This window comes from Lissotriton helveticus, chromosome 4_1 (genome assembly GCF_964261635.1).
Source record: "Lissotriton helveticus chromosome 4_1, aLisHel1.1, whole genome shotgun sequence".
NCBI lineage: Eukaryota > Metazoa > Chordata > Amphibia > Caudata > Salamandridae > Lissotriton > Lissotriton helveticus.
In genome coordinates this window covers 1,134,383,286-1,134,410,706 of record NC_136063.1, presented here as the reverse complement: position 1 = coordinate 1,134,410,706, position 27,421 = coordinate 1,134,383,286, and the positions used below count along the sequence as shown (strand labels likewise).

The 27,421-nt window shown below is 48.3% G+C and overlaps 1 protein-coding gene across 1 annotated transcript in view; it reads right to left on the bottom strand.

Annotated features, from left to right (window-relative positions):
- Positions 1-27,421, bottom strand: part of LOC144829022 (uncharacterized) — a 384,583-nt gene that overhangs the window by 183,448 nt on the left and 173,714 nt on the right. Inside the window, exon 10 of the mRNA XM_078687737.1 lies at positions 17,767-17,788. Coding sequence (XP_078543863.1) covers positions 17,767-17,788 — 22 coding nt within the window. The remainder of the gene's footprint in view (positions 1-17,766; positions 17,789-27,421) is intronic.

Genomic DNA, 27,421 nt, shown 5'->3' with positions numbered 1-27,421 from the left:
TGCAGCAGCCTTGTGAATTCAATAACCAGGAGCAGAGGAGGTGCCGGAGCGCAGGACACAGATGTCTCCGATGCACTCTTCAGAGTGCAGTTCAACCCTTAGGGTGGGGCTGGTGGTTGCCTGCATGCCACAAGCACATTGGGGCTCCAGTCAGGGGCGCGTGAGTGACTGCCGGGCATCCGATCCCAGAGACTGAAACGGAGTTGCTGCCATAATTTAACCATTTCTAGCACCCTGGGCCCTGTAATCTGCCCCCCGCAGCAGGTGAGTTTGTCCGTCCACTCGGCAATGAATCATCATAGGCAGTGGGCACTGGGCGGGCATTGCGACCGGGCAGGGATTACATTTAAAACAATGCTAAAAGGTATAGGGCCCAGCCCTGTTCTAATGGATTTGATTGTGAGTAGGACGGAGCGAGGACGAGGTTAGGTGACTTGAGTTGCGCACCATCGCGGCAATAAATCAAAAAATGTTATGATGATTGTCACCGTCAGGGACCGTGACAATCTTCATGATTAACATTTTTGATTTGGTGCAAACAGCGCAAGTGCATGAAGCGGGCGGCCGGGCTGCGAATAAAGTAGGAGAAGTTGAGAACGAAGGTAATGCAGGCTATGAACTGGTACTTGCTACTGTGTCCCTGACACATTTTAGTGAGTGGTGTTATTATTTGGTGTCTCCCCATATCACGTGGTACTTACGTAGGGAAGAAAACGAGGGCTTGGCTGTGGTAAGCCATTTCCATCTCAATTAAAACGTATTTTATTTGTTAAAAGCTGAAACACTTTTGCTGTGTATTGACTCTTGCTTCTTGCCAGAGCGGTCAAGCTTGACAAAAAAACCGTATCATTCTGTCACATAGGTGCTTTACAAATTGCCTTGAAGGCATTTGAGTGGAATTAGGGGTAAAAAAGAAAGCTTGCAAAAGGGTTTGGTCTGTGCTCGGATCTGGAAGGCGAAACACTGGCAGGCTAGCACAAAAGGACAGTGACCCCTTTGGAAAATATACATCTGTGCATTCGATTTAATGTGTGAAAAATGAGTGCCCAGCAGAAGATTAAAGCGTTCTTGGAAAGGGGATTTTAGCGAAAGTATGAGAACAATAGGGTAAGCATAGATGCAAAGCGAGGTGAAAGCATGCTTTTGGGGATTTGATGGCTACACATGGGAAGTTTTGCGACAGTCTAGAAGTGTGACATAATGTCAAAGAGAAGGGGTGGGCGTAATCACCTACATTTAATATGTGCAATGCTTGTGAAATTGATGAGTCTCGTGCGTGTTGAGATGCCGGTGCGGGAGCCTGGTCATATACATGAAAATCAGGACTTTTTCGATGCATGTTTATTGCAAGGGCCTCATTTCTACCATCCGCTTTACAGGTACATTTTGTACAACCAGTATCTACAATTGTGCAATGAACATCGCAGCACCTGTAGCCATCTAGTATATTAACAGCGGGTGGTAGTTTGAGAGTTTCCTCAACACATTCTCTTCCTAAACCACATCTCACTAGAATCGAAGTTACAGTTGCAGTAATGTAAAAAAAAAGAAAAAAAAAAAAAAAGAAGAAGACTTACTCGTACAATGAGTAGCTAAAAAAATCAGGCTTGCACAAAAAGGTGAGTTTTTGCTTGCTGGGCTGGAGAAAGTCCCCTGCATGGCTCCGGAGAACACACAACCCTGTCTCGAAGTCCCATAAGAAGCTGTAATGTTTTTGTCTCTCGCCTCAGCATATACAATGATCATGCATGTGCACTAAGGGCTATCCATGATCTGGAGTGAGACCCAGAGCGCGGCTTTGTTGCTGAATATGTAAGAAAAATGTGCTGTAGAATTCACCATTTTGGTCTCTTTTTTCCAAAATTTTCTTCGGGGGGGAAGGAGTGGTCAGGCTTGCTCTCTATGCGTCGAGAGGGGGCTGGTCTGACGAAAATTTTCAGGGCTGCTTTCAGTTCCCAGTCTAGCCCTGATAGTGTTGACCTTAGATTGTGAACCGGAGGTATCTCCTGTGAGCTGGATGTATAGGGATGTGAAAGTATGCATCTTTGAGGTCTAATGTAGCAAGGAAGTCGCCTTGCTGGAGCAGTGGGAGCACTTGTTTTAAAGTGATCATATGGAAATGCTCTGATAGTATGTAGTAGTTCAGAGGTCTTAGGTCCAATATTGGTCTGAGGGATCCGTCTTTTTTTGGGGATGAGGAAGTATAGAGAATATACTCCTGTCCCTTGATGTTGAAATGGGACTGGCTCTATGGCACCTTTTTGGAGCAAGGAGAGCACCTCTTGTTGTAACAGCGTGATGAGTTCTTTGGACATGGGACGGTGTTTGGGCGGAGTAGAAATGAGTTCCAGGCAGTAACCATACTGGATAATTTGTCTCACTCTCACCTGTCTGTAGTGATTTCGTTCCAGACTGGTAGGAATTGGGTTATTCTCCCCCCGACTGGTGTTAAATGGTCTGGAGGGAGTGTGAACAAGTCACTGTTTGGTGGTGGTGGAGGCTCTGGTGTTACCACCACGTCCTCTGCCTTTGTTATTGTTCCCTCTATAACCTCCTCTATTGGAGCCTCTATTAAAGGTGCTTTGTGTAGTACTTTTAAATGAGGAAGAGGCCTAGGATGTGTTGCCTCTGCCTGAGCCTCGAAAAGAGGAGCGACTAAAGGAGCTGCGAGACCGTTGAAATTGAAGTGCAACCATGGACTTAGCGGTGTCCGTATCTTTTTTCATCTTTTCTAAGATGGTATCAACTGCAGGGCCAAACAAGAAATCCTGGTTAATGGGTTGATTGAGTATGGTAGACTGCACTTCATTCTTAAATCCAGAAATACGGAGCCAGGCATGCCGGCGTAGTAACACACTAGTGTTGACAGACCTAGCGGATGTATCCGCTACATCAAGGGCGCATTTTATGGATGCATTGGTGATGAATTTCCCTTCCTGTATTAGTGCATTTGCCTTATTTGGTTTTGGTAGGTGTTGTAATAACCCTTCCAGTTCATCATAGTGTGCTCTGTCCTAGCGTGCTAGGAGAGCTTGTGTATTGGCAATTCTCCATGTATTAGCCGCTTGAGAAGCTACTCTTGCCTGAGGCTTCTAAAATCTTTGACTCCTTGTCTGGAGGGGGGGCATCACCTGTTTGCGAATTCACTCTTTTCCTAGCTTTTGAAACAACTATAGTCTAGTAGTAGCTGAGCCTGGATATAAGAGGGGTCTGTAGGGGCTGGTTTATATTTCTTTTCAATTCTTGGATTGAGTACACGCGCTCTAGCTGGGACTTTAAAGAGGTCTGATGCATGCTTTAGTACTCCCTTTAACATAGGTAGTATACGTACAGTCTTCTCTGATGTTGGGAAGGTGTTAAATAGGAAATCCTCCTCTATAGGGTCAGTGTGCAGGTCTACGCTATGATGCTGATCTGTCTACTAGCTGGTTAAAAGCGACTGTCGTCAGTAGGAGATGGCTTTGTGGGGTATGTGGAGGGATCGGGTATGGGTTGTGTATCATATGGGTCATCAGGGTTGTTTTGATCGTCCCATGTGGTATCTTGGTTTCCTTGATCGTCAGGGTCCATATAATCCTGTTGAGGATCTTTACCCATGTCTTCTCCCTCATCATAATGTGGAGGTGTAGGAGAATATGGAACATAAGGCATGTTAGGAGTGAAAGGAGGTGTAAAAGGTCTTGAAGGGGATGTCCCAAAGTCTTTTTTCTTAGGAGGAACAGGAGAAGGAGCTTCAGTGTCCAGTCTTCTCTTGTTTTTACTGTAAACTGCTATATGTCCTGTTTCAGGTTCTATATACAGTCTATTTTGGCCTGGGCTCACTGGATCAGGATGAAAAAGTTATTCTACTGTCCAAGGCGTTGGCGCCGAGATTTTTGGATCGGTCGCTTTCTTGTCCTTATGTTTCCGTGGAGCTGTATCCGGCTCGACGTCTTGTTGGCTCGACAGCTGTTTTCGGGTCGACCTTCTTGTTCGACTTGACAGTCTTTTTCGTCTACTGTATTTTTAGGCTCGATAAACCAAAAAGGCGCAAGGACTTTTTTCGTGTCGACTGCCTTTTTCGGTTCAACGGCCTTCTCAGCTCGGGGGTATTCTTCGGCTCGATGCCTTTCTTCGGGTCGATACCTTTTTTCGGGTCGATGACCTTTTTCGGGTCGACAGTCTTCTTAGGATCGACGACTGTCTTTGGGTCTGGACTTTTTTGGATAGACTACCTTTTTAGTGTCGACGCTCTTTTTCGGGTCAACGATTCTGTTGGGGTCTGTGCCCGTTCTTGGCTCTGTGGCCTTTTTTGAATCGACGGTCTTTTTGGAAAGTGTTTCACTTGAAACCGGTCTACCGGAAGCCTTAGGTGTAGTCTTCGTAGCCGAGCCGGAAGGCGGGGCTTCTGAAGCTATGTTTCGGTCTCTGCCAAGGCTTTTGGGCGATGCTTTGACCGGAGCCTTGGATAGAGGTGGAGGCAGGGTAGGGGCTTTGGTACTCACGGTTTGCCCCGGTGTGATCTCGTCATCTGAGTCTGACTGGTCTTCTACGGTGACTAGCTCTAAGTCGGAGTCCGCTGCCTCTGGAAGTTCATGTTCGTCCTCGAAAATGTTTTCTGGTTCTGGTGCCTGCCGCTGCATCTCTAGTCGGGCAGCTCTTCGGTTCCGGATAGTCTTCTTCGACCGGAACTGAGCACAAGCTGGGCAGTTTTCTTCGTTGTGCTCCGGAGATAGGCACCTGTTGCATACTGTAAGCTTGTCGCTATGTGGAAACTTGGATCGACATTGTGGGCATCTTTTGAACGGGGTCCTTTCCATCAGCAGGAGGCCCACGTGGCGTTGAAAAAGCCTAACTGCCCGCGCCAACGGCCAGATATAGTTGGAAAGAGTTGTCGAGTCGAGGGATACCGAGCGGAAAAAATACCGTCGAAAGTAGGTTTTCGGCCTTTTAATCTTGGAAAACTTCGGTCCCGAAGTTGGAGTTGACGAAGTGCATCCGAACCCAATGGCGGAGAAAAACAATCTGAAGATGGAGAAGATGCCCATGCGCACTGTAGTCCAGGGGAGGAGTCACCTATCTCGTGATACTTCGAAGACTCTTCAAAGACAACAAGGTGCAAACATCAGGACCCAACACTAGGCGGCGATCTATGCTAAGATATGAATTCAGCAGCCCACTTGCCCCGAACAGTATATTTTTATAACTGTTGGTTCTAAAAATAAAAACAATATGGATTAGTTACTTACCTGTAATCCTAGTTCTCTTCCAGGGGTATACTCATTAAAGTCATAAGCACTGAATTATCTACGCCCATGAGCGGGAACCCGGAACACAAACAATATACATATATATGTGTAAATATATAAAAAAGTACATAGTACTAAACTAATTATAAACATATACATGTATAATAACCATAATATGCAGCCTAACATATATACATAGGCTAATAAAGCCAAACTTACACACGTTCTGAAGCATGAAAATATGCTGTATATAAATGCAATAAGCAGACATGAGCCTAAAATGCATTTCATAACCATGAAAACCTTTTATTTTCATCAAAGAACCTGTTGTAAACAGTTATTAGCCTAAAAGGCTGCATATGAAAAAATATCTGTGTACAGAAAATCAGACTGGCACCTTGCCTTTAAGGCCCCAGAGAACCTGCACACTTTGCCTTTAAGGCCTCCAGGAGAACTCTGTTCCCATCATGCACCACAGGTGACAGGTCAGTTCTTTTGTACGGTACAGTAAACTTTAGCAGGAATCTGCACTTAAAAACTTCATAATACATATAGAAAAAACCTCAATGCTACTGCTCGCCCGGGGAGGCGGGAGGGTGCTTATGACTTTAATGAGTATACCCCTGGAAGAGAACTAGGATTACAGGTAAGTAACTAATCCTTCTCTTCCAGGGGATACTCATTAATAGTCATAAGCATTGAATAGAGTAGCAAGCACATACCCACTAGAAGCGGGCGAACAGATAAATGCATAGCCACACTTTTAAACCATAGTGTTTAGCTAGAATTAGCAAACAAATTTCTGAGGGATGCTTGTCCCACTTGTGCATCAACCTGCGCATCAGAATCTAGACAGTAATGGCGTGTAAACGTATGCACTGAACGCCAAGTAGCTGCTTTACATATCTCTGACATAGCCACATTCCTAAGGAGAGCTGTGGTAGAAGCTTTCCCCCTCGTAGAATGCGCCCTAGGTCTACCTGATAAAGACTTGTGGGCTAGCTGATAAGCCAGTAAGATACATGACACTATCCATCTAGAAATGGATCTCTTGGACGCTGCCAAACCAGTATTTGTAGGACCATAGTTCACAAAAAGACGGTCCGTGTGCCTCAGAGACTTTGTTTTATCTAAGTAAAATTTCAAAACCCTTTTCAGATCTAACGAATGTAGAGCCCGTTCAGCCGGACTCGAAGGGTTTGGGAAGAAAGTAGGCAATGTTATGGTTTGATTAATATGAAAATCCGACACCACCTTGGGCAGGAAAGCAGGATGAGTTCTGAGCACCACTCTGTTTCCATGAAAAATAGTGTACGGTTCATTACAACACAGAGCCTGGATTTCGCTCACCCTACGAGCAGAAGTGATGGCCACCAGGAACGCTACTTTCCAAGATAAGTGTTGTAAAGACGCTTTATGTATGGGTTCAAAGGGGGGGACCCATTAACTTGGTCAACACCACATTAAGCTCCCAAGGTGGAGAAGGAGACCTGACTGGAGGATACACCTTCCTTAAACCTTCCAGAAAATCCTTCACCACAGGCATCCGAAAGAAAGATATCTGTCTTGGCGATTTTCTATAAGCAGTTATTGCAGCAAGATGGACGTTGATGGAACTAAACTGCAAACCAGAGTCAGCAACGTAAAGTAGATAAGGTAAGATCACCTGTTCTTGACCATGAATAGGGTCAAGACCCTTACTCTGACACCAAAGGTAAAAGCGTTTCCACTTAAATCCGTAGGATTGTCTTGTAGAAGGTCGCTTTGCCTCCTTAAGGAGGTTCATACACTCAGGATTCAGCTGCAAGTGCCCGTACTGGATGACTTCAGGAGCCATGCTGCCAAGCGCAGGGAGGGCAGATTGGGATGAAATACTCGCCCCTCCTGTTTGGACAGAAGATCCGGGCGACAAGGCAATCTCCTGTGTGGCACCTCTGACAACTGGAGGAGATCTGGGAACCACCACTGGCGTGGCCACTCTGGGCAAATTAGTATCATCTGGAGTCTGTCTTGTACATCCGGTTGATCACTGCTGGTATCAACGGTGTCGGTGGAAAGGCGTACAGCAAATTTTGACACCAATCTATCAAAAGGGCATTCCCTTGAGACCCTTTCTGGGAGAACGTGGACGCGAAGACGGGGCATTTTGTGTTTGCCGCGTCTGCGAACAGATCGATGTCTGGTGTTCCCCAAGCCTGGAAAATGCTGTGCGCGACGTCCTCGTTGAGAACCCAGTTGTGCGCTTCGACGAAGTCTCTGCTGAGGTCGTCTGCCTGTGAGTTGAGACTCCCTGGCAGGTGAACCGCTGTTATTGACAGGTCTCGTGCTAGCAACCAATGCCAGATGGTCTGGGCTTCTATGGACAGAGTCCTGGACCGGGTACCCCCCTGCTTGTTTAAGTAATACATTGTAGTTGTATTGTCTGTTTGCACCAGGAGGGACCGAGTCTGTAGAGATGGTGCCAGGGACTTGAGAGCAAGATGGACCGCTCTGAGTTAGAGTAGATTGATGTGATATCCTTTCTCGAAGTCTGACCATAGCCCTTGTACCTGCAGAGGGCCCATATGCGCCCCCCAACCTTGGAGAGAGGCGTCTGTGATCAGAGTCTGCGTTGGTGGGTCCTGATGAAAAGGAACTCCCTTCATCAAGTGTGTCTTCTTCATCCACCACCGGATGGAATCTCTTGCAGACTGTTGGAGATGAATTTGATCCTCCCAGCATCCCGTCCTCTGCTTCCACTGATCTTCCAGACACTGTTGTAGAGGACGCATATGCAAACGTGCGTTTGGAACGATGAAAATGCACGATGCCATGGACCCCAGGAGAGAGGACACTTGCCGAACTGTCGGACGTGCAGACTGAAGGAGAAGAATACACTTCGCCTTGATGGATAACCACCTCTCCTCCGAAGGACACGTTTTCTTTTTCCGTGTCCAGTTGAGCACCCAGGTAGTGGATCTTCTGGGTGGGGTTCATTATGGACTTCTTGTAATTGACTTGAAGACCCAACTTGTACATGAGCTGGAGGCATATCGACAGATGTTCTTCCAGTAGAGATGGGGATGAACTCTTCAGAAGCCAGTCGTCTAAGCACGGATATATGAAAATCCGTCTCTTTCGAATACAAGCCGCAACTACCGCCATACATTTGGAAAATGTTCTGGGAGCTGATCTCAGGCCGAATGGAAGTACTGCGTACTGATAGTGACGAGCAGCTACTTGAAAGCTAAGAAACTTGCGATGTTTTCTGGATACCGGAATATGAAAATAAGCATCCTTCAGATCGATGGAGCACATCCAATCCCCCTGATGTAACTGGGGGAAGATCTGATGAAGAGCCAGCATTCGAAACTCCTCCTTTCGAATGAATTTGTTCAACCGTCTCAAATCCAGAATGTGTCTGAACTCCGTAGCTGGACCCTTTTTCTTTACGAGAAAAAATCGAGAGTACAGGCCTTGATATCTCTGCTGAGATGGAACTAGTTCTATGGCCTTCTTCTTCAGAAGGATGTTCGCTTCCTGTTGTAAACGTTTCACATTCCATTGTAACATTTTTAGAGGACGCATGACATGAGGGGGCTTCTTGAATCTCAAAAGGTACCTGCCCTGAATGATACCCATCACCCATCTGTCCTTTGTGATCCGTTTCCACTCGTCCAGAAACCACACAATACTTCCCCCCCAACCGGAGTGGCACACAGTTGTGGAGGAAGCCTCTGTTCATTGTTTTTGAGGCTGTTTGGCAGCGGCTGACTGTTGCCTATTTCCATTTCCTCTGCCTCGCCCAGGTCCCGCTGTTGGAATTGCGACCTCTGTTGATTCTGGCCTTGGTTTTGCGAGGACCAATTCGTCTGTTGGCTCCTCTGCTGCAAAGATCTCTTGTCATAGGGACGAAAATGACCCCGACATTTAAATTCTTTTTTCTTTTCTAGACCAACGGCCTTAAGGGTGTCCAGCTCCACTTTCATCTTGGACATCTCATCGTCAGCATGAGATCCAAACAGAGTCGAACCATTGAACGGTAAATTCACTATTTTCCTCTGGGTCTCAGGCTTTAGCCCAGTAAGGCGCAGCCAAGCTGAACGCCTAGCACAAATACCGTGCGCATAGCCATGCGCTGCCAGATCCGCCGAATCAGCAGCCGTGCTAATGCTCTGGTTAGCCACCAGTCCGCCTTCTTCCACAATCTCCAGGAAATCCTTTTGATCTTCCTTAGGGAGTTTATCCGCAAAACGAGCCACCGAGTCCCATAGCAGACGATCATAGCGGCCCAGTAAGGCTGCAGCACTGGCCACTCTCATGGCCGACCGAGAGGTGTTAGCCATTCTTCGCTCCAAGGAATCCATACTCTTGTTATCCTTTTCAGGTGGAGCAGAAGAGGTAGATGCTGCAGAATGCGCTTTTCTGACTGCCGCCACAATAAGAGAGTCTGGAGGTGGGTCAGAGCGCAACAATATTGGATCTTCTTCTGGAGCCTTGTACTGAAGGACCTGAACCCACTGTGGCCGGAGTCAAGAATATTCTCACTGCTGGTTCTATCAAACCGGGCACTAACGGCAGAAGAGGTCTGCCAGACGTCTTGTGATGTAGGGTTTCAAAGATGACTGACGATGTCACTTGGGGAACTGCCATCTTGATGTTGAACTTATTCGCCCCACGACATAGTACATCATTAAATGTGCTCAAATCATCTACGGGAGACACTCTGGAAGGTGGAGTAGATGATATAGTGGGAGAATAGTCTCTATATGAAGACCTGGAAGAGGACGCAGATGACGTAAAAGAAGGTGAAGGGGTTCTACGCCGTCTGAGGAGTCGCCGATCGCTGCCTCCTACGCTCCCTCGAACGCTCTCTCGGGATTTCGAGCGTGATCTTCTACGCAGCTCCGACTGAGGGACCGGAGCCCTCATCCCCATCAGTCCTGCATCTGGACGAGTCTTCCAATGTCTCAGGCTTTCCAGCCACCTCGGTGACATGTTAAGAGGCCGCTCTACACGCACAGGTGAAGCTTCAGGTGAAACCTGCACAATATTTGCGGAAGACTTGGAGGCTCTGGAGACTACACTGTGCTCAGAGTTCGATGAGCCAGATGGAGTCCGTTGCCTGGGCACCAATTGTCTGTCATGTGATACCTGCCCTGAGTTTGAGCCAGAGTGCGCCACCACAGAGGAGTCCTAATGCACGGTCTCTTGACCCGCCGCAGACCTGCCGTCTTGCTGTCCCTGCGGTGAAGACGCCACTAAAGGTTGGGGACTTATTTCTGACCTCGACAAAGACCTAAGTGAGGTCCGAGAGGCTGGTCTTGATAGTCTCAAAACCGACCTTTCATCAGGTGGGGGAGACCTAGACTCTGACACTCCATGCTTCGAGCCCGAAGCATGTTTCGACGTCGACCTACGTCGCGATGGAGACCTCTACCTTCTCTTTTTAGGTCTCGAAGTCGAATTCTTCGACGCCGATCTTACTCTCGACGTCGACCTTTTCCTCGACGACTACTTACGCTTCGACGTCGACCGATGACTCTCTTTCGACGTCGATACTGGATCCTTCGACGTCGACACTCGATCCTTCGACGTCGGACGCCTCTTCTCTCGACGTCGATCTCTTACGATCCTTCGACGTCGAACCTTGCGCCCCCGACGTCGTCCTTACTGCAATCGACACCAGATGTCTCGATGTCGAAAAAGATTTCGACGGCGACTGTCGAGACGCTGAACCTTGCCTCACCGGCGAAGTCCTCTACGTCGATGGAGCCCTCTTTGACGCAGACAATGCTGACGGCGATCTGGATCTCGACGTCGAGCGCACCTTTTTTGACGGCGACGCTCCCTGGAGTCGATGTTTTTTAGTTCTGCCTTCAGGAGAAGCTGGTCTTCGACGTTTTTGATGAGAAGATGGCTTAGCAGATGATAACACGCTCTTGGAGCCCTTCTCACCACGGCTTTCTCTCTCCAGAGGGACCAGCAACCTCATTTTCTCCCTTTCTCTTAAAGTCCTACTAGAAAGGTTGAGGCAGTGATAACAATCTTCCACCTTATGAGAAGCTGGAAGACAAACCACACAAACAGAGTGTGGGTCAGTTTTTGACATCTTCCCACAGGAAGGACATTTGTAAAGTAAAGGTGGCATTCTGACTAAAAAAACACCAACAGTTTAGTCAGAAAAAGGTATTAAATCACCACCAGAGTAGTATATTGTCAAAAAGACAGGAAAAAAACAACTTCTGACAGAAAAACTGCCAAAATTAGCAGAGCTCAAGTTCCAGGTTCCTCTCAGAGCAAGCCGGAAAAAAGAACTGACCTAACTGTCACCTGTGGTGCATGATGGGAACAGAGTTCTCCTGGAGGCCTTAAAGGCAAAGTGTGCAGATTCTCTGGGGCCTTAAAGGCAGGGTGCCTGTCTGATTTTCTGTACACAGATATTTTTTCATATGCAGCCTTTTAGGCTAATAACTGTTTACAACAGGTTCTTTGATGAAAATAAAAGGTTTTCATGGTTATGAAATGCATTTTAGGCTCATGCCTGCTTATTGCATTTATATACAGCATACTTTCATGCTTCAGAACGTGTGTAAGTTTGGCTTTATTAGCCTATGTATATATGTTAGGCTGCATATTATGGTTATTATACATGTATATGTTTATAATTAGTTTAGTACTATGTACTTTTTTATATATTTACACATATATATGAATATTGTTTATGTGTTCCGGGTTCCCGCTCATGGGCGGAGATAATTCAGTGCTTATGACTATTAATGAGTATCCCCTGGAAGAGAACTGAGGATATAACAACAATTGAGTGTGTGAAACCTTTTGCTGACTGAGTGTGTACAACAATGCTTTACACTGTCCTCTGGTACTGCCTTACTGCTCTACCAAGCTACCACTTTAGAGAGTAAGGTCAGTTCTGACTTTAACCTCTGTTGTACCTCTGGGGTTGGAGGACTCTATACACACACTGTACTTCATTCTAGTCCAGTATATATAGAGCCACTTTCTCACAATGGTCTACTGTGGTGAACAGATTTGCAGGTATACCTACTGTTGAAAGCATGGAAGGAGAACTTGGGGATGAAGTTCCCACTAGTGTATTTGCGGCCTCAGTCTGTTGAGGTCAGCAGTTTGACTGTTCACTCCTGGAACATGTTCTGGCAGAAGGTGAATTTTGTGATGGATTGCCCATTTCCAAATTGTCTGAGACAGGCGTGAGAGTTGGAGTGTGCCCCTCCCTGTTTTTGTACATAGTACAGCGCCGTCATGTTGTCTGTGCGGACTAGGACAACTTTGCCTGTGAGATGATTGAAAAGCTTTCAGAGCTAGAAATACTGCTAGAAGCTCCAGATAGTTGATGTGGAGACGCTTGTGTTTGTCGTCCGAAAGACTTCGAATTTTGTAATGATGGGGATGTGCACCCCCACCTGTGAGAGATGCATCTGTTAGCAAGATATGAGGAAAAGGTTCGATGAATGGCTGCCCTTTTGATAAACTTTGTGGGTTCCACAACTGCAGAGATAAATGGGTGCGGCTGTCTACCAACACTAGATCTATTAATTGACCCTGTGACTGATTCCACTGACGTGCTAACATTCTTTTAGCGGACGAATGTGTAGTCTTGCATGAGGCACTATTGCAATGCATGACGCCATCATTCCTAGTAGGCGCATGAAAGTCCTAGCTGGCACGGATTGGTAGATTTGGAACCTCAGCAACAGTCAGGATACTGGAAATTCTGGCTGCATTGGGAGAGGATAGAGCAGTGGGGGTGTTGAGTGGTTCCTAGACAGCATTGTAACTGTGAGGGATGTAGGGGAGACTTGACTGTGAAACCCAATTGGTGGAGTTGGTGTAGCGTGGTCTGAGTGGTCTAGATACCTTTGGTCTGTGCTGGCTTTGATGAGCCAATCGTCTAGGTACGGGAAGATGTGAATGTGTCATCTGCTGAGACGCGCTGTCACTACCGCGAGACATTTGGTACACACTCTGGGAGCTGTAGTTACTCCGAATGGGAGTACTTGGAACTGGTAGTGTTTGTCTGCTATCATAAATCAGATTTGTTTGATGAGATGGATATAAAGGAATGTGAAAATATGCATCTTTTAAGTGTAGCATAGACCTAAAAATCGCCTTGCTGTAGAAATGGAAGGACTTGTTGAAGCATTGCCACACAGAAGTGTTCTGACAGTATGTAACAGTTTAATGCTCAGAGATCCAAAATTGGTGTTAAGGAGCAGTCTTTTTAGGTGATTAGAAAATAAAGTGAATACACCCCTGAACCTTGGTACTGTAAAGGAACTGGAGATTGTACCTCTGAGTAAGTGGTCTGACGACAGTTTGTGAATGTGGAGTGACAAAAGGAGCCTCTATTAGATGGGGACTGCAGCGATCCCATCTATGGATTGCCAAATGGGGAGAAATTGTAGAAGTCTTCCCCTGACAGGTGTTATGGGAGGGGGTGTTACATAGAGTGGAGGAGGGGGGGAGAGCGCAAGAGAGCGTGAGAGAGCGCAAGAGCGCGAGAGAGAGCGCGCGAGAGAGAGCGAGAGCGAGAGAGAGAACTGGGTATTGCTTTTGTAAGAGGAAGGCTTTGGGTCGGAGGATGTGGTATCTTTATCTCTAGAAAAACATGACTACAGGAACAAACAGGTGTTCTTTATCAAAGGGGCTATTTAAAATGGACGGTTGGACTTCAGGCTTAAACCCCGCAATCCTAAGCCATGCATGCCTTCCAAGGAGACTGTTGGTCTTGATCGCCCTAGCTGCGGTGTCAGCTGCATCTACAGTACATCTGATGGATGAGTTAGAGATTAGTTTCCCTCTTCAACCAACTGTTGTGCCATAGCTTTGTGTTCTTCTGGAAGGTATTGGAGCAGCTGCTCCATTTCATCCCAGTGTGCACTGTGGTACCTGGCTAGTAGACCCTGTGTGTTCGTGATGCGCCAGTGGTCAGCGACTTGAATAGCTACTCGTTTTCCTGATGCATCAATGAGCTTAGATTCTTTGTCTGGGAATCTGGGGGAGGTGCACCACGAGGTTTGTGAATTAGCTCTTTTGCAAGCATTGGACACTACTAGGGAGTTGAGAGGTAATTGTCCATTGATAAACACAGGATCTGATGGTGAGGACTTGTATTTGGTTTTATCTACTATTGGAGTTCAGATACATGCCTGTACGAGGTCTTTAAAGATATCCTCTGCATGCCTCATCATGCCTTTAAGCATAGGGAGCACCCATGATACTCTCTAGCCCTAGCAAGGAGTTGCTGATAAGCCCTATTATCGTCTGGAGGTGATGGCTTTGCAGGATAAACGTCTGGGTCTTTATCTACTGGAGGGTCAATGGTTTAGTCATTTCTTGGGTCTACGGGCAAATAAGGGTCCTCATCAATATGATCCCCATCTGGTTCTGTATGTGGAGATCCTAAAGGTGTTCTATGTAAGGATCCTCGATTATTGAGTGTGGAGAAGATGGTGGAGAGGGTTGTGGGGCAGGATAAGTAGGGCTAGTAGCCATGTCGTCCTTTTTCAGAGGAATCTTATAGGCAGGGTCCTCTGAAGGAAGTTTGCATTTTGATGTTTTAGCAGAAATTTCCTGTATCAGGATGAATATAAAAAGTTCTCCTTAGGATCAAATTTGGCCTTAATGTCGAAAATTGGTGCTGGAGGCTCAGGGAGCCTGTCCTTGGATTTCGGCATTGTAATTGACTTGTCCTTGGGAGTTGAAGGTTTCGGCTCAGAATCGTATTTTTGTTTCGGATCGGAGGTTTTGGGTTCCGAAGCATGTTTTTGTTTCGAGTGGAGGGTTTTGCCTCCGAACTATATCTGGCCCTTATTTCAGATGGTTTCGGATCAGAAGAGGATTGTTCTACTCGGTCCCGAACAGGAAGACTTGACGGTCTGTTTCGGTGCTGAGCCAGTAGGCACAGGTGGTGCCAAAGCCTTAAGCGTTTTGGAAAAGATTTTAGGGGCAAGGGGTATTCGGTACTCATGGCATCTTGTCCCCGAGGCACATCTTCAGATTCCAGATCGATCTTCAGCTCAGGATCGGACTCTAAAATGGAGAAGGCATCTTCTTCAGCAGCAGACTCATCGATCTCATCTTGCAGGATTCTTCCTAGAAGGTATCAGGATTGTGTTGAATGATTTGAAGTTCCATTTCTCGTCGAGCCCGATGGCAGGAGTATGCAAAACATGTATATCTAGAGCACACAGGCCTTGAACATTCATCTTCTAGCAGAATACCTAACAGGCATGCGCAACCAATTTGACGATCTCAGCAGGATGCAGCAACAAGTACACGATTGGGCACTTCATCCCCAGGTTCTCCTTCCATATTTCCAGAAACGGGGATCCCCACAAATGGACCTCTTGCCACAGAGAACTCAAAATGCCCAAACTTCACCTCCAGATTCCCACTCCACCTAGCCAAAGAAAATGCCCTAAGGATAAACTGGTAAGGGATATTTGCTTACACTTTTCTGCCGGTCCCTTAATTTCTATTTTGGAAACTCAGACATCACTCCTGGATCCATAGGAACATTCAGGTACTTTTTCAATGGAGAAAACTAGTTGTAAACTGTTCAAAACTGCTTGTATTACTGGTCTAGTTTGGCATGAAACACTCCTAACAGTTAACACAACACAGGACATGTGTAAGCAGGTTAACCCTTGGGCAAGCAACAGGTTACTTTTTATGTAGTACAAGACAGTTCAAGCCCTATGTGAAAAACAAATTGTTACGGTTCGGTACAGGTGGGTAAAACGGTTTTGGAATTGGAGTTTTGGGGGTTAGAACCAAGGTTCAGGTTAATACTCAAAGGTCACCACCCGCAGCACTACAGCGGCTGGGTGCAGAGTGCCAATGGGGCACCTTGGTTGGGGACACGTCACGGCAGGACACTATCTCAGAAGCCAAGCTCCTAGGGTTAAGTTCAGGGCAAAGGGGGTCCCAGGTTAGCACCAAGTACATACCATCAGCAGCGCAGGGGCAGAAGGGTGCAGGGTGCCTAGTAGGTGTCAGGATCCCAATGAGTTTCAATGGAGGATGATGTTCATGAAGAAAGATTGCAAACTGGAGCCAGAAAACTGGACGAAGGCAACCAACGACTTGAGGGTGAAGAGTTACTGGACACAGTCGGCCAGGCAACTCAGGTCACAGGAAATGCGGATGCAGGGGTGCCCTTTCCTGTAGGTTCTTCTCGTCGGTTCTGGTTGGGGGGGGGGATCCTTCGGAGTGAGGCGGAAGGTGTCTAGGTGAAAGTCGAATCACAGGTCAGGATCGCTGGGGGGGGGGAGAGAACACCACACTGGGGTGTTGGACCACTAATTTGGGTATTTGGTGCAGTGGCGAGGACTCGCTGATCCAGCTGTATCTGGAGTCCTGACTTGGGTTGGTGTTGGACAAATCCGGTGTCCATGGAAGATATTCGTTCTTTGGGAAGGTAGGGCAGGTCTCCGGGGATCTCTCAGGCTGCTGGCTGCAATATGGGTCTTGTTCAGCTCACACTGGTTCAGAGCAGGAGACAGGCCAGTAGGGATGTGGCCAAAGCATTTGCAGTCGTCCTCTTCTGCAGCACGGCTCTATGGACCACCTTCTTCTAGGTCAAGTCAAATCTGAAGAAGCAAGGTTCAGGGGTGCCCCTAAATACTAGATTTAAGGGTGTTTCAGGGGTGTGCAGGTTGGGTCCAATGGGTCCCCTACCTGGGATCTACACACCCTCTAGTATGGCATCCTCCAGTGGGAGGGGGTCATAAGTGTCTTCCAGATTGGAGGGATCTCCCCATCTACAGGATGGCTGGGGATGAGATGTGTGCTTCACCTCGCCTCCTCACTTGAGGAGTGGGGTTGGCAAATGTATGCACACCTCCCTTCCTGGCTAAATTCTCCCACTGGTTCTCAAGCCCAAAATGGGGGACAGAACCGGTGGAAGCCAGTTGCTGATAGAAGCAAAAGACTGGGGTAGCTAACAAAGGCGGCAGGCCTTTGAAGTTCCCTCTTCGAGGACCCTGCCCATCCTCTGGGAGGAGGCAGGACACCTACGCCCAGGATGTGCTTTGTTCCCGGACCCAAAGAGCAGGGGGTCCTCTACCCAGGGGTCCGGAAACATGTCTGGGGTGGCGGATGGCTAGGAGCCAGTCAGGAACCACACCAGAGATGGTTTTTTTTCCGAGGGACATCTCTAGATATAGGTTTTTCATGAAATCAAACAATGGCATCAGTGTGGGTTTAATGTCCTGGGTAGGAGACTTCAGGCTGCAGTCATAAGGATGCCTGGTGAGAGGTTTTGTTTATGATGGGGTCCCTTTCATTCAAAGAAATAAAATCCAATATCTTTTTGATATGTTCATTTCCTGTCTACAGCATAGATATTGCAAAGCAGCTAGAAAGGGAAGAGATCAGTGGGCAAGAGTAAAGTAAAAGTACGGGCCAAAATCAAACTGTTCATTGTGCATCCTGACACAAATACATATTTTAGGCAACAGCAATTTATGTGAGAACTGTTCTGAAGAGACATCTGCAATAGGAATAGATTACTTACATCTGAAACTGGATTGTCCGACCTGTAACAGAAAATTCATGTATTACATATGGCAAAAAGAAAAAATATGCAAAATGGAACAAATTAGGCCAAGTAGACAAAGGCAAATCTGGAGAAATTGCTTCAGGGGACAACATAAGCAGGACTCTATGGGCCAAAGGTTGAATGAGCCATATTTTCAACTCGGGTAAAAAATGCAGAAAAAGTAGTGTGACAGCCGATTTGTAGAATTCCAGAATATATTCAGTGATTTGTCCCCATCTGCTTCAGCTTCTAGCAACAATTGCAGATAAACTTAAAAACCCATGAGTTTAGTTTTTGACATGGTCCCTCCCACTTTGTGCCTGGCATTTAAAAAAAAAAAAAAAAACGTTCTTTTTGTTATTCAACAATTATAAAAAACATACCCCCCACGTACGGCATCAAATAAAAACTGTTGCATACAGAGCGATGACCTCATTATGGTACTTTAAGGGTACAGGTATCATAGGGCGATTTTCGGCCATGAGAAATGTAAAAAAGACATTTTATAAACAGGAGATAAAGAATATGAACCTGAGGAAGCAACCAAATTCTACAGACAGGTCAAATCTAACAGTCCCCTTCACCCTCCCCATCAGCGCCCGACCCCTCTGGCGTGAACAGTTCCTCACTAGTCCCCTCAGAATCACTCAAAGTCAGACCGGCAGTACACATGACCCTCCAGGCCAGTAGGTCGTCTTGTAGTTTCTCATCCCTAGCGCAACCCGGCTACGTAGGGACATAAGAATCCGATCGACATTCCGAGCCAGCACCTGTGTATCTGACGGGGCCACCTGAATTCCGAGATACCGGAATGCCTCCTGTTCTCAGTGCAACCCAAGATCCGGCAGGTCTGTTAGCGGTCCAACACCGTAACCTGCCAGAGGGAAGATCAAGGACTTCCCACGATTTATCCTCAGTCCTGAGGCCTCCCCGAAGCGGTCAAGGTGTTGCAACAATAGAGGCAACGAGTCACATGGAGCCTTTAAATAAAAGAGGGCATCATCCGCGTACAGGGAGACCACATTACATGTGTCCCCCACCTGAATACTCCATTGGGCCATCTCCGAGCGGACTCGAACTGCCAAAGGCTCTATCGCCAGTACAAAGAGGAGCGGCGAGAGGGGGCACCCCTGCCGCGTCCCCCGACCCAAACGCCACTCCTCCGAACGCCCCGCACCCAAACTCACTCTGGCACAGGGGGCCGTATATAATAGTCGGACCCAACGACAAAAATTGGGGCCCATCCCCACCAGGCGGAGGACCTCCAGGAGGTACCCCCAATCAACAGTCTCAAACGCCTTGGCTATATCAATTGAAACTATAACCAATTGCTCCTCCCTATCGCGGACTTCATGGAGAATGTGGTTTAACCGTCGCAGATTCATGGCGGTATTACGTCCCGGGATACAACCACACTGGTCCGAGCGTATCAATTGGGCCATATGCGGCGTCAGCCGGGCCGCCAAGAGTTTGGTCAGAATCTTGACGTCAGTGTTGATCATGGTGATGGGTCGGTACGCCGCCAGGTCACACTTATCTCCTCCCGGCTTCAGAATCATGCAGATTTCGCCCTGGTTCATTCTAGGCGGTATGGCGCTACTCTCACATACACCTGCAACAGGAGACGGGCAACGGTATCACCAAATGCCTGTTAAAATTGCGGGGGAAAGCCATCACTCCCCGGGGATTTGGCCTTCGGGAGGCCGGCTATAGCGGCCCGCACCTCGCCCAACGTCAACGCTGCGTCCAATTCCTCCAAGGCATCCCTCGACAGGGTCTGTAGGGTCACTTCCTGCAAGTACGGCAGGTATGAGTTCTTGGTGATCGCGGGGTCGGCAGCATACACCGTCCGCAGGTGTGATTGGAGGACCCGGAGAATGGCCACCTCAGAGTGCACGACTTGCCCCGCAGGGCCCCGTAGTGCTACTATCCTTTCCGGGGCGAATTCCCACCTAAAGATCCAGGCCAACATTCGGCCCGACTTGTCACCTTCCCTGTGGAGCCGTTGCCTGTATTGGCCTAGGGTGTACTTATCTAGTCGATCTAGGATGTCGTGGACACAGGCTCGGGCCGCCCGTTCCGTCTCCCTCTGTGCTTCATCTGGGTCTGGCAATGATTGCTGGTGCAATAGGTTGCCCTCCGCTTCCTGAAGGTTCCGGACCCGATAAGTGAGGCCCATACACTCACCCCGTATCACTGCCTTCAGGGCATCCCACTTGGTGGAATAGGTGAGGGAACCCTCCTGCCAGTTCAGATCTAAGTAGTTGGTGAGTGCAGTCTGCACGTGGTCCCTCCCTATCGGGTCTTGCAAAAGGTCCCCCGGCATCCTCCAGGTTCGAGGGCGGCAGGGCTTTCCCTCCCAAGTTAATGCGCATGCTACCGGGGAGTAGTCAGACAAAAAGCGAGCCTGATGAGTGATCGCCAATGAGATGGAAGCATCTATATTCGCGGGTACAGCCGTCGGCACCGGCGCATGCTCCGGTGTCAGCCAGCGACCTCCCACTCCCCCGGCAGCCGGGAGAGGCAACCGTCCGCCCCTTGCAGGATGTTATGGGGCCCAGGCACCGTGGGAGGTCCCCGATGGCAGAAGGGACCCCCGCTACCCCCAGCGCACACCGGCCAAGTCCCGGGCACCCACACCAGGGGCGCTAGATATCACTTCCGCCGTGGCTCCACCGCACGGCGGGGCACATCAGGTCCCGGGGCTCCAGGGAGAATCTATCGTCTGCGGGTCGCGGATAGGCCGCAGCACCGGCCTCCCCCAACCAAAGCGCCGGGCGTCCACAGGCTGGGAAATTCCACACAGCCCGCCGGACTCCGTTGCCTCCAATCTCAACACCGGAGGGAGCCCCAAGGTATCGAGCCTCCGGTTCCACAATTTTTTGGGTCGAATTGCACCAGGATCTGGTTTAAATAAGGTTGTTTAGGCTGGGCCGGCCGGTAGCTGCAGCAGCTCACGTCCTGACGGCCATGTTGCTTGGCCACCACTTTGTGCCTGGCATTTGATGCGATTTCGACTAGAAGTACACTAGGTCCCTGCTTATCAGGTCCCTCAGTCCCTGGTCTCTTTCCTAAAACTGTACAATTATTTCCTCAAATTGAGACTACCTATAGCACTCTCTGTAAGTCACTAATAAATGGTATCCTTGGTACCTAGGGCATGGGGTACTAAAGAAGAGTTTCTCAGGGCAACAGCACAAATTGTGTCACCCTAAGGGACCCTCACCAAACACATGCAAGACTGCCACTGCAGGCTTCGAGTTTTGGTGCAGAAAAAGGTGAAAACACAACAGGGCACACATCCCTGTGTGCCATGCTCCCTAAAACTGCATGTAGTACTTGTAAGTCAACCCAAGAGTAGGCCTTAGAGCCCTAAGGCAAGATGCTTAATATTACATGTGAGGGAATACCTGCTTGAGCAGATATGCCAAATTGCTGGTCAGTTCCACTATTGCCAGGGCTTCACTGCCCGGCGTCGTCTTCGTTCTTTTTAGGTCCGCAGGGAACTAGTTTCCAGGCCTAGGGGAGTTTTAGGGGTGCATATGGTAGGGCATATGGGCACCTTACCTGGGTTGACTCCACCCTAAATTATGCCCCCTTCCTGTGGGAGGAGACTGACCATGCCTTGATTCGAGGGGTCTCCCCATCTCCACGATGGCAGGGACTGAAAGATGTGCTTCACTTCGCCTCCTCTACCTTAGGGGTGGAGTTGGCAAAGGTGGGCACATCCCCTATTCTCAAGTTTTCCTGCTGGCTTTTCCCGCCCAAAGTGGGGGTGTTAACCAGGGGCTGCCATCTCCTACTACCAATGGAGGATGGGGGTAACATTACAAAGGAAGCAGGCCTTTGACGCTTCCTTCGAGTACTCTGTCCATCCTTGGGGAGGAGGTGTAATACCTCTGCCCAGGATGTGCATTGTTTCTGGTCCCAGAGGTTCTCGACCCAGGGGTGACCTATAAGGTGCCCTCTGGGTACATGGTTGAATAAATCCCACACAGGCATCGGTGTGGGTTTATTGGACGTAGTAGTTTGGTACCAAATACTCTGGGGTTCAGAAAAGCCATCATGGTACTGGAGAAGGAAAATGCTACTTACCAGTATGCATCTGTTCTTGGCAGGTAGGGCTGCTGACATTCATATCTTTGCATAGATCACCGCCTAGTGTTGGGTCCGGATGATTTCACTTTGTTGTCTTGGAAGAGTCTTCGAAGTATCACGAGATAGGTGACTCCTCCCTTGGACCATAGTGCGCATGGGCATCCACTCCATCCTCAGATTGTTTTTCGCCATTGTGGCAAAGATGGGAGTATAGTAGAGTAAAGATGGCCATGCAAAGAAAACTCTGCAGCTGTGACAGGCCCCGGGGAGGAGGAAGGGCGATATGAATGTCAGCAGCCCTACATGCCAAGAACAGATGCATACTGGTAAGTAGCATTTTCCGTTCGAGGCATGTGGGCTGCTGAATTCATATCTTTGCATAGACTGTATAGCAGTACCTCCTCTAGTGGTGGACGCCTGTCCCAGCTGCAGCAGTTTGAAAAAAGAGTTTTGAGGGCAGCTTGGCCTACAGCAGCTTGCTGCTTTGCTTGCACATCTACACAAAAGTGTTTGGTGAAAGTGTGTATTGTAGTCCATGTGGCTGCCTTACAGATGTCTTCTAGTGGGATGTTTCCCAGGAAAGCCATGGATGCCCCCATTTTCCGTGTGGAGTGTGCTCTTGGGGGTACTGTTAAGAGTGCGTTTAGCTTTTTGGTAGCATATTTGAATGCTTTTAACTATCTATCTAGCTATTCCTGATTTAGGGGTGGGGTTACCTTTATGTTGTGGTGAGAAAGCAACAAACAGTTTCTGTGTCTTTCTGAATGGTTTAGTTCTGTCAATGTAATATAACAGCGCTCTTCTTACATCTAGTGTGTGTAAGGCTCTTTCAGCTACTGACTGCGGGTTTTGGAAGAAAATAGGCAGTTCAATGGACTGATTGATATGGAAAGTGGAAATGACCTTTGGCATGAATTTAGGGTTAGTACGTAGTACCACCTTATTTGCATGCATCTGCATGTAAGGTTCCTGAATAGTTAAAGCCTGTAACTCACTTACTCGTCTGAGTGAAGTGATGGCAATTAAAAAAGCCACCTTCCATGTTAGAAATTCCAGTTCACATGAGTAGTGGTTCAAAAGGAGGTCCCATAAGTCTGGTAAGTACTATATTTAAATTCTAGACCGGTGAAGGTGGGTGTTTGGGAGGGATTATCCGTTTGAGCCCTTCCATGAAAGCCTTGATTGCTGGAACTCTTAACAGAGACAGGTGTTGTCTGTTTGGAGGTAAGCTGCTATAGCTGCAAGATGAAGTCTTATTGAAGAGTATGCTAGATTGCATCTTTTAAGATGCAACAGGTAACAGATAATGTTTTGCATTGAAGCGTCTAATTGATTGATTTGGTTATTGTTGCAATAAATTACAAATCTCTTCCATTTGGCTGCATAGCATGCAGTCAGGAGGCAGATTGAGATATCCAAATTTTAAGACTTCAGGAGCCAGATCGCTAGGTTCAGTTGATTGGGATCTGGGTACCTGATTTCTCCATGGTTCTGAGTTAGATGTGGCGATAGGCGCTGTAGGAAGGTAGATCCCTGACTATGGTTGCCCCCCAACTTTTTGCCTGGTTTTCTGACTTAGTTGACCTGGGGCCCTGCTATTCAGGACCCCAGGCCTACTGCTCTCTCTGTAAAATGGATTCCATGTACCTTAGGTACATATCTAATTGGATACTGGGTCACCTTATCAGTCCCTGTACAGTGTACCTTAGGTACCCAGGGCATAGGTGTACCCAGGGCCTACCAGGGGCTGCAGCATGTATTATGCCACCCCTGGCTGGCCATCCAAATCTGACACAACTGGCTGCACGACAGCTGGAGCAAGGTGGTGTAATCACCCTTTGCTTTAGATATAGTATACCTATATCTAACCCTAAAATGGGCACACAGATCTCCTATCAGTCACTCCTATGGCAGGCCTTGACAATCCTGAAGGCAGAGTGCTTGGGATCGTGTGAGATAGTGCTCTGGCATGAGCTGAGCCTGTCTGCGGCTTTCGGGATCTATCCCTTAGCCGTTTCCATGATATCGCATACCATATACTCTTAAGTGCATTATAATCCTCGCGGTTATATGCCAACTCTGGTATCGCTTTATCAAAACATGTCGAGTAAGGTGTCATACGAATTGGAATACTAACCCCTCGCCAATTCTGGCGACGGGGTTAGCATTCCACCCTTCTAGAGGGACACGACATGTTGGTAACCTGTAACCCCGGTTAAAGTCAGACAGAGCCTTAGCTCCACAAAATGGATGCTGCCACCGAGACACAAGTCTGCCCTCCTGCTGCTGGGAGTCCTCCCAGAGCAGGAGGCAAGGACAAAGGGTTTCCTGCCAGGGGCGGTGCCAGCACCGTCCCAGACAGGGTTTTGTGTATTCTAGGTAGGCAGGGCTTTAGAGGAAGGTGGCAAGTGGCACCCCGGTGCTCACTGTGCATAGGCGGCTTGAACCAGTTCCAGGGGCACACCAGACCCTGAGCTGGGGAAAGCCCGCCAAAGGAGAGGGGTGTAACCACCCCCCTCCTGGTCCCACCCATAGGGCAGGACTTAGTCGCGTGCCAGCCCCCTTTTGCAGGATAAAGGTAGGAGCAGGCCCCCTTCCAAATTAGATCAATCTTTGAATCCTGAACCGACCTTCTACACGAAGAACTCAAGACTCTTCTCAAGATTTCTCCCTTGTGACTAAGGAGTAGTCACCCTGCAGCAGCAGGCACCAACCAAGCATCGCGGTTTGCTGCAAGTCTCTCCTCCGGATCAAGACTGCTCCAGCATGATGAGAACCGGCTTCCCTGGCACCTCTGACCTCTACCTACATCGTCAGTTACGCTGAGATTCGTGGGTGTGACGAGACCTCGAGGGACCGGCCATCTTCAGAACTGCACGACGCTTGCCCAGCACGACCACCGAGTGACCCTCGACTGAGTGCTTTGGGGTAAGAGAAGCCCCGACCCTGAGCAGCTCCAGCACCGAAGCTCAGCCCCCCTGCATCCACGAGATCTGCGTGGGGCCCTTCTGCTCTTGGCTGCTCACCGCGCTGTCCCGGTCACTTGCCCGTTGGCTAGTGGCCCTCTGACGACGAACTTCAACGACAAACACCGCTGGTCTGGTTGCTCCAGACTGGCCCTTGCTCCCCTCCAACAGAGGAGCACCCCGGACCCTCCTGGTCCACTCTAGACGCCATTTTGAGTCCACCGCGTGGGCTTGAATTTGCCAAGACTTGTTGCCCCAATCCTGGGTCCAGCGACGTCGACAGCAAGTACCTTCGTGGGACAGCTCGCACCTCCATCCTGGTCGCCGACAACGCCTCCTGGTCCGAGAGACTGCAGAGCCCAGCAGCGCCCACTCACCTGGTTGAGGTGACTTCGACCGGTGCCATCCTGGTGCCCACTTAATCACTGGCTAGTGATTCAGAACTTGGTCCCCTCTGCTTTCAGGTCTTCTTCCCTGATCCAGGCTTGGATTTCCACGAACTTCTTCACTGGCCGCCTGCCAGCAACTTCTTTCTTCAGGCTCCTGGTCCGTCAACGACGGTTTCCGACGCAACTTGAACCCTATGCAGCCGCAGCCCCTGGGCTAGGTAAACCGAGTACTCCGGTGCTCCAGCATAGTCCAACACTCCAAGTGTTCGGATCCACTCTTGTTTTCGTCCCACCTAGTCGGGTTCGCCCGAGAACAGTAACTTTGTAATTGCTAGCATTCCTAGACTTGTTCCCGCATTACGCGTGAGAGTTCCCACTCTGCACACGGCGTCCCTAGGCCTCCTGCTTCTAATCTAAGGGTTTAGTATTGTAGGCCTAGCGTTTCTACAGTCTAGAAAAGTATTACTTACCTGCTAGTAATTTCGCATTCCACTTGTACAGTATATGTTTTTTTCGTGCCCCTCGGGCATTTGTGTAAATTGTGCGACTTTAAGTATTTCTTTAAGAGTTTTGTTGTGTGCTTAGCTCCCTGTCTCATAAAGAGCCAGGGTAGTCTTGTTATAAATAAATATACAGTTTATTTTCATAACTTGTGTGGTGTCCTTTCACTTGGTGTTCAAGGGGTAATGTGATGGTAAAACAGCTGGCTTAACACGCCCTCTAGAGTCTTAGCCTTAGACTTGCTCGTATCCATGCTACTAGGATAGCTGGTCTATAAGGTTGGCTTACAACCAATCATCAATAAGGGTTGTTTGGACTGATACATAGTGATCACTAGAATAGTGAGCACTGCATATCAGGCCAACTTCTCACAGGCGCAGTCTTTGGTGTGGAACCACTGAGAGTTCTAGGAATGTTGTGTACCATGGTTGTCTGGCCCATGTTGGAGCAACCAGGATCAGTGTCAGACTGTTGACGTAGTTTGCGTGCCACTAGCGGAATCAGTGGGGCTGGTGGAAAAGCGTACGCAAATCTGCCTGACCAGTTCATCCATATCGCATTGCCCTGTGACAATGGATGCGGAAACCTGGCAGCAAAGTACCGGCATTTTGAGTTTTCGTTTGTGGCAAACAGATCTATCTCTGGATGCCCCCATTCTTGGAAGAATGGTTGGAGAACTTGAGGGTGAATCTCCCATTCGTGTATCTGTTGGCTTAGTCTGCTTAACAGATCCGCTATTTGATTGTCTTTCCCTGGCAGGTGTTCTGCTAGGAGAAGGATGTTCTTTGGAATTGCCCACCTCCATATGCTCTGCGTGAGAAAGCTGTAGAGAGCGAGTCCCTCCCTGTTTTTGTATGTAATACATGGCTGTCATGTTGTCCGTCTGGATCAACACCACTTTGTTGTGTATGTGGTTTTGGAACGCTTTCAGTGCCAGAAAAACTGCTAGAAACTCTAATTGGTTGATATGCAGTTTCTTTTGCTTGGCTGTCCAGAGTCCCTGGACTGTGTATTGATGTAGGTGGGCTCCCCATCCTGTTAGTGATGCGTCCGCTGTCAATACTACTTGTGGAACTGGCTCTTGGAACAGTCGCCCCTTGGAAAGGTTTTGTGGATTCCACCACTGCAGAGAGCTGTATGCGAGATGGTTTACCAACACTAGTTGTCCTTGAGCCTGGTTCCACTGCCTTGCTAGGTATTCTTGTAATGGACTCATTCGAAGTCTGGCATGGGGGACGATGAATATGCAGGAGGCCATCATGCCTATGAGTTGCATGAACACTCGAGCTGGTAAGGAGTGCTGTGGCTGAAATCTTTGGATTAGTTTCTGCATGTTGGCTATCCTGTCTGGATTGGGATATGCCTTTGCTACTGATGTATTTATTGTAGCTCCCAGATATTGTATGTGGGAGGGTTGCAGATGAGATTTTGGGTAATTTATTGAGAAACCCAGGCTGTGTAGCAGCTGGAGGGTTTGAGACGTATGACTTGCACGTCTGACTTTGCCTTTATGAGCCAATCAATCATCGAGATAGGGAAACACGTGGATGTGTTGCCGCCTGAGGTGTGCTGCCACTACAGCTAGGCACTTGGTGAACACCCTTGGAGCTGTAGTTACTCCAAAGGGGAGAACTTTGAATTGATAGTGTTGTTCCTGTATTGTGAATCTGAGATATT